Genomic DNA, 13,460 nt, shown 5'->3' on the forward strand with positions numbered 1-13,460 from the left:
CAGACATTTCTTCTTCAGTTCGCTTCCGGCCAGGTTAAACCAAAAAAAGGTGTAGGGTGCGTATTTTAACGATTGTTTACACGTAACAGTGCATCTACCTACTGTATGACGTTTGGACCTAACGGTGAGGTGCTTACGTTACTTTTTTCAGAGAATGTAAACATCTGCTTCACGTAAAACGAGTAAACGGACTTGGATTGTATGCAAAATATTCAAAAAAACCTTTCATACGAACAAAACAATGAACAATTAGATACTTTCATTTATTAAACATAACCTTATTGCTGATACAATAGGAAAAATACTGTTAACAACTCGGTACGGAATGTACAGTACGTCACAACTGACTTTTTAACAATAGTTAAGATTTAATAACGTTAAAATGAGTAAAACAAATTTTATACAAAAAAATAACAAAATTAACGAATTGCTGTATCTTACTGGCATCTTGAAATACTATATAATAATAATAATAATAATAATAATAATAATAATCTTCTTTAGCGAAGACGATTACGGTGGGTCAAAAATTAATACTTCTAATTAGCTTATTTATATTAATGAAAAGCTCGAGGTTAATGCATTTTCTTCCTCGGTAAGTTTAGTTCGAGTAGAACCGCTCGACAAGGCGAAGAGCATTGGCACTGATACTACGTCTGGCGCATTTAATACTGTTATATCTGACTGCATATAATTTAAATCTAACAAAGTAAACGATACTCTTTAGCTGTAAATGGAAAACGCCTCTTCCTTCTCGCCCATACTTTTATCACTTTGACTGTCATCGATGCCGCGGCATGACAAATATATAAATTAATTACAGTTTTATATAAATTATTAATTTTGCTAGTACTTATATTATTCGTTTTATTATTATTAGGCGCTATTTAAACATTTCTTTACTAAATGATTGAACATATAGGCCTATCTACATAGCAATAACTAAGTTCAAATAATTCAGGCAGTGGCGGCTGCTAATCATTTACAGTTTATTTAAAAATACAATTTGTTTTGCGAATTTTTTAAATTCTATTACTTTCGCTAAGGTTCTTAATCAATTATATTCATTGTTTGCAATTTACAAGTTCTTTTCGATTATAAAATGAAATGTAAAATACCGATAGACAACAAAGAGGAAGAAAAAAGAAATTGCATGATGCGAGTAAGGTCATTTTTTCTGCATAATTCATTAGCCATTGACAGGAAAGAAACGAATGGTTCGACCCTAACGACGTCAGCACCGAGACCGATATCGCTACGTCACACATAATCCAGTAATCGGCTGAAATTTCGACTTAGTAAAATTAAAATTTTCAAAATTATACTACTTATTACATTACATAGCGTCATATAAAAATAAATACAAATGGAAATTTCTATAATATATATAAATATTTTTATCTATAAGAATATTATCATAAATAGCGAGGTTGCGGCCGACGTTTTTAAGGCGAAACGTGTACGTCGGACGTTCAGCGCCGCCATCCTGTAAGTCTAGAAGTTTGACAATGGCGTTTGGAACGTCCGAGAATGACGTTCCAAACGCCATTGTCAAACTTCTAGACTTACAGGATGGCGGCGCTGAACGTCCGACGTACACGTTTTGCCTTAAAAAACGTCGGCCGCAACCTCGCTATTTATTTGCCTAAAGACAGTATAGTAATTAACTCACAGCCCCGGTGTACGAGCCGCCATCGGGTTTATGTCTAAGACAGTGTATCCCAACCACTGGGTGTCTTCGATTAGTGATTTCTAGATTAGTAAGTTTTCCAACGGAAAATTATTAAGAATTCTTCTTTCTCTTAGATTTTGTTTGAGCCTGGTTTCTTCTCGTAACGTCGGGAGTGCATTTACCAGACCCAGATGTTAAAACTTGTAGGAAAACTCGTATATACAGTATTAGAACTAATTGTTACGAAATTGTTAAAAGTTGCTCAAACAGTAAATTGCGTTTGTACTTTTTTGTACGGTTAATCTTTGTAAAAGTGAAAATTTTTCGTTTAATAACAAACGTATAACAAATAAAACAGTGTAATTAACATAATAATATTTGTTGATTATTAGTTTTGGAGTTTTAATAACTAATTTTAATTAGTTAAGAAAAAAATTACTAATCGCATTATATTAAATATATCTGTTGCGACTAAAGCCTGTCAACCGGATAAATGTAGGATTAACCGTCTAAGGCTAACTTTGTTCCGGTCTTCCCATTAAAGCCGGTAGCAATTTATTCGAACTATATCCCAATCGCCAGTGGATAAAGCCCACAATATCCAAAAACGGGATGGACGGCAGCCACGACAAAAATTAAAATTCTGCTTTTATAAAAAAAAAATATATATTTCTTAAATCTGCCCTCTTTTCAATGTGGGTCAGATGCATAAAGAAGGAATTTCGTTTTTTAAATCAACTAGAAATTATATTTTTCCTTGACGCATAAAAAGTAAGGCGAACCAAAATGTTTCCAGTTATTTCACCAAATTATCACCAGATGTAGCTAAACAATCGTATTTTTAATGCTAAAAATTGTAGATTTACTTTTAAAGTTACATAAAGTATTCTGATTTACAGAAAACACCGAAATGTAGGCTACAGTAAATAGAGTGAATCTTAAAGGCGCACGCAAGGAGTCGAACGTAGTAATTAATAGATACGATTGAAAAGGGGATAAAAAATTCTCTGCTGAAGTTTTTAACGTTTTCGAATTTTGCAACACTTAGGCGTCAAAGTTAAGTGTCGCACTTTGTTTCTTCGTGTGTGTCTGTGTGTTTGTGTTCGAAACTGTTATTGACAATCTAATTTGTTTATTTGTCTTCGATTGCATTTAATAATATTACGTAGTCCTGGAGTTTACGGTAGTTTTCAATAGTTAATTATAAACATAGAAAAAATCGTCATCGTATGGCCAATCTGACAAGAAATTGTCAGATTGGCAATACTGTTCCTATTCCCGGTATCTATGTAGTGGCTAAAATACTATGTTCTTGCCCGTGGAAACGCACCGTCTATCCGAACGGCAGTAGATAGACTGCATGCAGTGGCGCGTTATCCTATGGGCAAAAAGGGCAATTGTTTGGGACTCTACCAACAGAGCCCAAACCGATCTTTTATATACACATTACTGTACTAATAATATCGAAATTTAAATTTGGGCCATATCTGGAGACCCTAGATTGTCGGCGTAGGGTGCACCGCCGAATAGCCAAGGTGGCGTTAAAAACAAACGAAGATACCGAAGGAAAAATGTTTGAAGTCAACATTGTACACGAGGCCCTCTAATTCGAATTTGCCCAAGGTCCCACGAATTTATAACGCGTCACTGGCTTCACGTTATCCGGGTATAAACCGAATTTTAAGTTTTGCTCTGGCTTCATCCGTTCGTTTTTTGATCATGTCGGCTTTATCCTCTGCTGGAGCGGAGAAAAACGCGCTTTATACGAATAAAGTTCACAATTAATAAACCGTTATTGTGGCTTTAACCAAAAGACTCGGATAAAGTTAGCATCATCCGATCAATCCCACCTTTATCCGATTTACCGGCTTTAGCATTAACGTATGTAATATTATAACAACATTGCTAAAAATTGCCAAACTGATCTTTAGAAGACGCCTGAAGAAATGTTCCAGTTTTTAAAAGAAACATTAGGTAACAAATATATCTAACAATACAAACGTATTAAATAATATTATGTCTTAATAATGTTATCGATCCATGCTCTGTACGCTGCCGTTCTCATGTATACTCCGGGAAGATTAGGATCGGCACACCTAATCCCGTGCGAAACCGTACCTACTAATACCCATCTCTCGTCTTCTCGTCGAACCATTAAAGGTCCTCCCGAATCACCCTTTAAAATATCTCATTTTTAATAATAAAATTCGAAACAATAAGAATTATTATTAGAATGGATAACGGCATACTTCGCAAGAATCTTGTCCTCCGCTGTCGTAGCCCGCACAAACGAAAGTATCTCGGATGGCCTTGACGTGGCCCGCAGCCAGAAACATCTGTTGACATCTGCTATTACTTATAATGGGCACTCGAACTTCTTGCAGTACCGTCGGCAGAGTACCGCCTACAGGAAACTCTAGTGAGCATTATGGTAAAAGGGAAATACGAAATAAGACAAATTACTCACCGTGCGATAATTTACCCCAACCCGTGACGTAAGCAATTTGACCCGTAAAATCTTCCCACCTGTCGGGTAGGCAAATGGGTATAATATGCGATTGAAACCGGACTTCCGATTCTAATTCTAACAGAGCCAAGTCGTTTTCTAACGTTTGCGAATTATATTCGCGATGGACGATCATCCTCTTCACTTTCTTCTTCACCGGTTTTAGCAGTTCGTAATCGCCAGTCAAGTCGTGTTCTCCCAGAAGTACCATCAACGATCCTAAGAAGCTAAATAATGCGGATACATTGTAATCGATGATAAAATGTTAACTTAAAATTTGGGAGGACTCTTACCCTGGTTGACAGTGAGCCGCCGTTAGAACGTACAGGGAATTAATTAACACTCCGCCACATTTATTTTTTACGTGTATACCTAACCAAGCTTCTTCTTTAACCAAAACCTGTAAAATTTAGTTTAAATTTAATCGACTCGTATGGGCAAATCTTGGGTTTAGATGTAAAAAACAAGATAAGATTTACCAGAAAAATAAATCGAAAGTTTCTACCTCCCGATTCTGCTAAATAAAGTTCCACCTTTTGGTGCTTTTTCGGCAGAACGCTAGTGGCAATTTACGTGGCTCGACGTCCTCTAGCGGCGGCACGTTAGAAAAAAGCAGAAAGCAGGCTGCCGAGCACACGATAACTTCCGAAATACTCGCAACGTTTCGCGAAGCTAATCGTACCATTACGCGTATACATGCCAACGAAATTCATTGGCTGTGTCACACGTATGTTGTAGATTTAAGTTCTCCATCGATTAGTCGGAACAATTCCATTGTTCTTTGTAGTCGTAAAATCGAATATTTAATCATTCAGTCGGTCGGTAAACAAATATCTTTATTCTAACTGGCTGGCAATGTAAAGACGTAAATATTCTTTGGTCAATGCGAACGTTTTCGTCCTTTAGTTCGTCACTTACGTATTTAATTCATTCGTTAGGTCCGACAATTTTCCTTGCATCTATTGTAAAATGTAGTAATACCCGCTTTTAGGCCGTAGATCAGTTACGTCTATAGTTATCATACTTTTGTATTAATTTTAATTATAAGCAAAATGTTTTAAAAGCTTGTTTTTTGAATCATAAAATGGCGTTATTCTGTAAAAGAAGTATGGCATTTTATAATTTTAAAAAAACAGTTGATTCTCTTCTAGACAATATGGTTTTAGACAAGAAACGTTAACGATAGAAAGTTTGATCGATTTCCATACTTATCTAACTGAAATTCTAGATAAAAGCAAAATTATTGTTACTTTTTCTTTGGATATTTTAAAAGCATTTCGTTTTGTACATCGTAGTGTATTAATTTGCAAACTCCAAAACTCTGCTTTACCCGGATTTATGATGGAATGATTTAAATCATATTTTTTAAAAATTTCAGCAACGAGTCGCCTAACTTTCCCGGCAACATTTACAATTTTGATGGCGCCATCTGTTATCATATTTTATTTTAAAAACTTTTTATACTTTTAATTATTATAAAATGACAGAAAGTTTAATTTTGAAGGTTAGGATTTGTCGTTTAAATATTGTAAATGCTAATAACGAGTAAAATCGTCATCAAGTCGACCCTACTCGCGATATGACACGACCCTTTTTATCTCCCCACCCCCTCCATCTTTAACTACCAAAATTTAATAGCATCAATCCCCTAATACACAAACTTCGCTACAAAATTTCAGAAATTTTCGGCAAAAAGTACAGGAGTTATTAAGCTTGAAAGAAATTTTCAACAAAACCGTGCCCACACACACAGACACTACCATCCATACATACAGAAAAACTCGGACTTTTTGCATTTCTCGATGTTTCAAGGTTCTCTGAGTCCAAAAATGTAAATATCTTGGGGAGTGATTTTTCGACCGATCGCTAAACTTTCCCTGTGTTATATATAACAGCCGGAAAAGTAAAAGTAGATTACATACTGTAAAAATAAATAACACTATTCGACTGTATGACTATTTATTTTACGCAGACATGTTTGTCGAGAGTGCATTGATTCGTATATAATTGTATTATATACGGATCAATGAAATTCCGCGATAATTTGAATCAGCATAAATTTTGAGCTTACTTTTAGGCTTCGGGCAGATATCGAATCAACGTTAAACGAGGAAGCATTAAGCGGGATCTTACTGTATATCTATATATATAATCGAGACGAGTTGATAATAATAATAATCGGCACAGAGCTCAAACGGTTAGGAGTTGAAAGTTGAAATTTGGTACACAGGGTACGTCACGAGAACGCACACTAAGAAGGTATTTTTCGAAATTCCTCTCCCACGGGAGAGAGGGACAGGAGTAAGGCTTAACACTTCCATCAACAATGGAAGTGTTAGGTAACAATGGAAGTGTTAAGTAACAATGGAAGTGTCAACAATGGAAGTGTCAAAAATGGAAGTGTTACGTAACAATGGAAGTGTTAAGAGAAAGCGACGTGCAAGACGCAGATGCACTTTTTTCGTTTTTGCGGCAAATCGAAGATATTTTCAGACCGATCTAAAAATTCTGTAATTAGTCTGGAAATAGGGGGGACCCAATTCTTGCATTCTGTGAAAACGAGTAAGGTTGACTATAACGTAATCATCTTAATTTTCGCTAAAACGGTCAGGAATTGAAAGTTGAAATCTTGTACACAGGGTACCAAATTTAAGTACCAAAGTGTTAAGTAACAATGATAGTGTTAAGTAACAATGGAGAACGAGAGAAAGCGACGTGAAAAATTTACGGGCGCTGGAGAAAAAAAAGAAAAAAGAAAAAGAGTAATATGTTAGAACATATTCAATTTTCAAATTTAAACAGATTAATTCGGTTTTTCTCGACCTTCCTTCTTTAGAACATTCGTTGAAAATCGAAGGATATAATCAGAACACGTCGTGAAAATCGAACAATATTAGAACATTCGACTTTCAAATTCGACCTTTCTTTAGACCTATCGATGACATTATACAATATATTCGATTATTATATAAGTTTACGATATATTAAAATGAAATTTCTCGTACGATGTTAATTAACGAAGCGAGGTTCTTTACCGACGACCAAGAATTAAAATTTAATAAATTTATATTATATTTAGGATTACGTATTGATAATTTCTATGTGGCCACCCAGTATAGTTCCCGTAGCGTAGTGTCTGCGTGGCCGAGGCTTTAAGACCTCGCAAAGATTTTATGGAAACAAAGGAAAATTGTAATTAAATAATTTCTATTCGATGTTGTCTGAAGGTGCGGATAGTAAGTAGTCCAACTCAACGAAACTTTGTACTTTGACGTTTCCGGACACGCGTTACAAATTAGGGTATGTGGGCTTTGGATTGCTACGTATTCCTCCAGAAGACGTCGAATAGATGTAATTTCATTAAAGCTTTGTACAGTAATTACTTTATAATATTTTATAAATGCACTTGTTTATTGCATCTGTCGTCTCAATCGGTACGTAAAACACGCTTTTGGGAAATTATTATTAATAACTCTAACGTTAAGTGAAGGCGGTTGCCGTAACCCTTATCCATGAACTTTATGCAGACGAATTATTTAAATCACAACAATAAGCCAACTTTTCCATATGTTAAAATTATAAACTCTCCCGTACTACCATTGTACTGTACATTTGTTAATGTATGCACAACCGTCTTTTATTTATTATGTGACGTTTTCCGGTTGTTAAAGATCATTTAAGAAGTACAACGTTATGACGGCGCCTTCCAGGATTTGCAACTTCGTCTGTAGAGCGAAATCGTGCCAGAAATCATGGCATGGAGTGAATGGATGCGTTGCCTAGAAACATGCTTTAGTTCAGCTGCATTGTTTACTCTTTCCGCTGCATGGACACTGAGACGACCTGTTTTAGCAAGCCCCTTATGGATTCCGCCGGACGGTGAGAGACGGAGCTAGACGTATCAGAAAAATTCCTGGGGTTTTCGACCCGTCCCACAGTATTCAATTTCATCGATCTAGGAGGACGTTAATCGTGTGCTGAAATTACGGAGTATTTGCATGTTTAATGAGACTGGTAAGGCATACAAAACGTAACAAAACTATTACATATAATAAACTGTGTTATACACAAACAACATACCGGTAATGAAAAATTTATGATACGTACAGTACAAATAATATAATGTTGTAATTAGATGTGGATTTTGCAGGCAGGCGAATTCATACGCGTACAATTTAATGCAATGTTATTCATACAATCTTCTCCTTGTACAAACATCAGTGTATGTACAGTACAGTACACTAAAACGTTTTCAGGAAATAGTTTTCCGCAGAATTCATGGAGAATTGTTGTCATTCTAAATCGCTATCGCTAGTACTTTCTCAATCTGACTAGTTCGAAGATGACGTCGTCGAGTCATACGATGGTTCCTCAAGTAGATCCAATGCTTCTGTGATTTGAGACTGGTTCGTGGTAGATAATGCAGAGGAAATAAATGGATCTGAATTTATCAATAACCTGTGCAATAAATCAATGTCGGTGTCCACACAGGACGTTTTCCCGTAAACAATTTCCTATATGTTCTATTAGGTTCATTTCTGGCTTCCAGAGATTCAGAAAATTGGCCAATTAGAAGAATTGTTGCTGCGATTATGTCCCTTCCGTCAAATAAAATTTTATGTACGCTTACTGGCGTCGCGTACCAATTATACTGTCTCAGATATAAGTCACGCGTTTCTTTCGTGTATGCATTCAATTTAGCCACATTTATGGCAAAGCCACAAGCTAGACATTCTAAAATAAAATAGAATCGTTTTACGAGCCATGCATTAATGCCAGTAATTTCGGCCTCTCGGAAAAACTCGTGAGTTGTGTTTCCGTCGTTTGTATTTCTTTATATCTGTCTCGGCAAATCCACTCAAAGTTTTAATTCCTTGCGCAACTTGTCTTGTACTGGCTTTTACCTTCTTCAACCTTACTTCTGTTAGCTCTGCTTCGGGCTTGCCACGACTGGATTTCAAGTTTATATGATATGTACTGTACGTTCCATAAAACGTATCGACGAGTGAAAAGGCGACTTTCCTAAAGTAAATTTACATCAATGTCGCCTGTTTGGTGGTTGACTCATTCCGCAAGGTGCTGCGTCATACAGGTAAAATTGTTTAGGTAGATTTTCAAGATGTTATAGTATTGTAGACCTTTCCACCTATCATTCAAGATATTAACATAAACATTGCAAATACAGTCTTTATATTTTGGTAGGACACAGGGCCAACAGTTGTTCTTTCATCATTCTCACTTCTTCCACAGTTATCTCATCAGTTTCTTTCACAAAAGCAAACTTTATGAGTTCACACAACCTCGTGGAAGAAGGCGCTGGATTTTGGTTTAGTTTGGTTACATTCGTATACGGCAACGCAAAACACGAGCGATCTGCCGAATGGGAATGCTTCCCGGGAGGTCTCTTATGGGAAAGCGGTCCCTGTTTAGGTGTTACTAACGTGAAGAAAATCCGGAAAACTTTACATGGCCAGCCCGTTGGTCAGGCGTGAACCCATAACCGATTAGTAGTATTTGGTGGATTTATCCACTCGGCTACTGGTGGGGCGTGCCTGATTTTGCCAAATATTTTTTACACCCATTACTAAACCAATAAAGTTGAACTAGACCCATAGACAAGCTGAATAATTTCTCATCTCTTTGGTACTCTTAGAAAATTTTTTGTTTGAGTGGATCCGTCACAACTCCACTTTATGATAATCTCGAATCTGTCTTTATAAAAAATCTGTATTTCCTCTTCGTTTGCTGTGCACAATCGTTATACAGCGTAATGAATCAGTGACGGTAACTCGATCTCCATTGTAGTTTCTGTTACGACGATCCCAGGCGGGTGGCACAAAGATCTGTACTTAGACACGACATAATAAACTGGATATAACTGACTGTTTGTGCCATTCGCTTTCGTACCGGTAAGATTTTCTATTGGTTAGTGAAAAGATTTGCGTCAACAATCATTGCGAGCGCTTCATCTGAGGACGTCATTGTGTGGGATAAAGATTTTCGGCCTTTCTTTATTGTAGTTCCCGTTTAAGTGAAGTAAGTGATAACTCTTTGACAACAGCAGCAGAGCCCTTTTTTTCCAGCACAGCATAGTTAAATTTCTGTTGCCTTCGCTAATTCTTCTTTACTTCTCCCTTTCACTAAATGTTTCGACTTTCGTTTCTTGCTTTTTAAAGGGCAGTCTTCGGATACCTTCTGAGGTATTCTACGTAAATTACCGGGCTAACATCCGGAATAGATGCACGTAAAGTCCCATTCTTGTGCCGATGAAAAGTGTAGTAAGTTTTTGCTCAAAATTTCCATTATAGAAAATTTGGCCCCTATCACAGAATGAGTCGTCATATTTCACGAGAGGAAATTTTCGACATTGGGTCGCAGGCAGCAAACGTGAAAGATTGGAAGCCGTGTATGATTTTCTATTCTGCAAAAATGTAACGTCTCGTCATTGCCCATTATCCCATTACTATAACAATAAAGTGCCTGCGATACCGTCTGCATCTCTTCCATTTTTCTTGAATTTGAAGAACACAATTCCTATTCTTTTCTTGGCATTTGGCTGAGAAAAGCCGCATCCGGCAATGACGAGACGTTACATTTTTGCAGAATAAAAGCATACACGGCTTCCAATCTTTCACGTTTGCTGCTTGCGACCCAATGTCGAAAATTTCCTCTCGTGAAATATGACGACTCATTCTGTGATAGGGGCCAAATTTTCTATAATGGAAATTTTGAGCAAAAACTTACTACACTTTTCATCGGCACAAGAATGGGGCTTTACGGAAGAGATACCAGGAATGCCTAATAGCACCGAATCTGAAATCAAATGTGTTGTTGAATATTGACTACAGCGATCCGCGATGCGGAAGCGTCATTTGAAAACAGTATGCAACACAAATCTCAAAACAAATAGGAGGATCAGCTCAACGGGCGTTCGAAGTCAGCTTACTGTGACGTACAGTACAGTAGACCTGGGAGATTGTCAATCACCGCTCGGTTAAGTAGATAGGCCGCGTTTCTTTATGCAGTGCTCGAGAAGCGCTTTACAGCGAACACACTGAAACTGGTTTCTAATTGGACAACACCGCTCGTGACGGTATTTCGCTACACTCTCGCTGCATAAAGAAGCGCGCCATAATATCTGTTTATTCCGAGTCACGGGTCACTTTCATAACAAAGTAATTTGCATATCCAGGCTGAACTTTATGTTTCCGTTTCTAGAGAAATTATTTTGATTCACAAAGGAGCAACTTTTTTTTTTTTTTATTTATGTCCCGCTAGGTTTGTGAAATCGAACAGTCGACCGTCCGCAATTCGGATTAGATTCCCAGAGCCATAAGCTACCACCTTAACCCAATCCCCGATTACAAATGAATAATTAGAAAACTTTATAATGTCTTGCAGAAGAACTTTGAAAAATGTTCGAAAAGACACCTCTTGTCAACACGGAGTGATAATATTTGTAATTATTTAGATTAGCCTATATATACGTATAGTACGAAATTCGTTATTTTATACTGTAAATCCAGCCGAGTGCTGAAGAATAGAGTTTTAACAAGAAGAGAAATTTAACATCAATATATACATATTTAGTTACTATGCACATCAATGAAGAAAATTAACTCATGGCACTTCTTGCTTTGCTTTTTCTCTTTTCTTATTGCGGGAAGGACGAGGGGGGCTGCGCGCGCTATTCGAGTTGCGAAAAAAAAACCAATGCCAGAAAATAACCGTATTTTTACGAGAGTTCGAATCAAAAACAGAAAGTTACCTTGCCGAGTTTTGTGCAGTTTCTTTTGTCGTAATACAAAATACACGGCCCCAGCGGAGTGGTATGTGACTTATTCGAGACCATAAAAGTAAACAGTCGTCTTTATCAACTTGTACTTCACCTTATAAAATAAAATAATTGATATATTTTAAGTAATATACCTGCCACGGCCAGTTCCCAAAAAACGTATTCTTTCCTCCTACGATCCTTCCAAACGGACGAAGATGCTTCACGCCACATTCTGAAAAATCTGATTTAAACATTTGATTTTAACTTTCGAATTAATTATTATAGCTACCGTTTACGTAATATAATATAGGCATTTACCTGTTTCCAAATTATCGGTGTTATTTAAAGTGTGATTTTTCAACGAATCGTCCTGAGATTTCCCGACAGTGGAGAAAGTCGATACATTGTATACGTGCGTGCTTAAGTAAAAAGAAGGAATTAATGACGTAGACGACGAAACGATTTCTTTATTTTGAAGAATATCACTTATTAGTGCGCTAGCAATGGGAAGTGATAGTTTGCTACCTCCGGAATCGAGACGGTCGGCGATACTGGAAGTTACGCTGGTCGTCGTCCGGTCCGTAACCGGTGTATAAGTTAATAACGTGACTTTATCAGATGAAAAACTATAATATTCTTCCAGAGGAATTACCGAAGATTTTATCTCCGTTGTTTTCGAGATAGTTATTACGTCGGACGGTTTCTCTCCCAGATTAAACGACGACCGTTCCACCTCTTGGGAAAGAAATATTCCAGATAACGGTTTCAAAAGACGACTAGAAGTTAAAACACAGTCTTTCGTGGTTCGAATTGCCGAACTTATTCCGTAAGAATTACTGAGCGCGTGGACCTCTTCCAAATGATACGAAGAATCATTATAAAAAGGGGAAGATAAAAAGTATTCTTCGCCACTCTCAGATAGGAACGAGTTAGAAAATAACGGTGACAACGGAGTGGTTCGCAGATCCGCAAACGAACCGATTAAGGGAGACGACGACACCGAAGAATAGAAAGAAGGATACAAACTGTTAAATGCCACGTCAGAATTTTCTGCGGTGGTGCTTACGTCGCCGGCTTCAAAAAGTTTTATGGAAGACGAAGACTTATGATAAGCGTGGTCGAGGGTGGACGGGGAAAGTAGCGCAAGAGTGGTGGTGGTATTTTCTTGGGCCTGAGTAACGGAGACCGGTGGAGAGGGCGACGAGCCGGAATCCATTTCGGTAAGGCTGTGGTTAGCGCCGAAGAAGCAACAGGCACCGAATAAGAAACCGTCCAAACAGGTGGAGAGCATCAGGCCTTTCATGTTTATGCAGTCCCACCGAAACATGCAAACGCCGCCCATGCCGTCCGCATCGGTGCAGGGTTTTTGACTTATAGTATGCGAACGCCCTGGTAAAACGAAAAATAACATTATCGGTTTGGGAAAGGGGAAGCCAAAAATCTTACAAATAATTGCTAAGACGAATAGCGGCACGGCGTTAATTGATTCGAGAACGTCGAATGTA

The 13,460-nt window shown here is 37.4% G+C and overlaps 1 protein-coding gene across 1 annotated transcript in view; it reads right to left on the bottom strand.

Moving 5' to 3' along the window:
- Positions 1 to 13,258, bottom strand: part of LOC136979323 (transmembrane protease serine 9-like) — a 43,122-nt gene extending 29,864 nt beyond the window's left edge. The window contains exons 1-6 of the mRNA XM_067275269.1: positions 12,274 to 13,258; positions 12,108 to 12,196; positions 4,472 to 4,578; positions 4,140 to 4,405; positions 3,922 to 4,076; positions 3,701 to 3,848 (exon numbers count right to left, since the gene is read on the bottom strand). Coding sequence (XP_067131370.1) covers positions 3,701 to 3,848; positions 3,922 to 4,076; positions 4,140 to 4,405; positions 4,472 to 4,578; positions 12,108 to 12,196; positions 12,274 to 13,258 — 1,750 coding nt within the window. The remainder of the gene's footprint in view (positions 1 to 3,700; positions 3,849 to 3,921; positions 4,077 to 4,139; positions 4,406 to 4,471; positions 4,579 to 12,107; positions 12,197 to 12,273) is intronic.
- Between the last annotated feature and the right edge of the window lie 202 nt (positions 13,259 to 13,460).

The sequence above is a fragment of the Centruroides vittatus genome, unplaced genomic scaffold (genome assembly GCF_030686945.1).
Source record: "Centruroides vittatus isolate TY-2023 unplaced genomic scaffold, ASM3068694v2 contig_602, whole genome shotgun sequence".
NCBI classification, from domain to species: Eukaryota; Metazoa; Arthropoda; class Arachnida; order Scorpiones; family Buthidae; genus Centruroides; species Centruroides vittatus.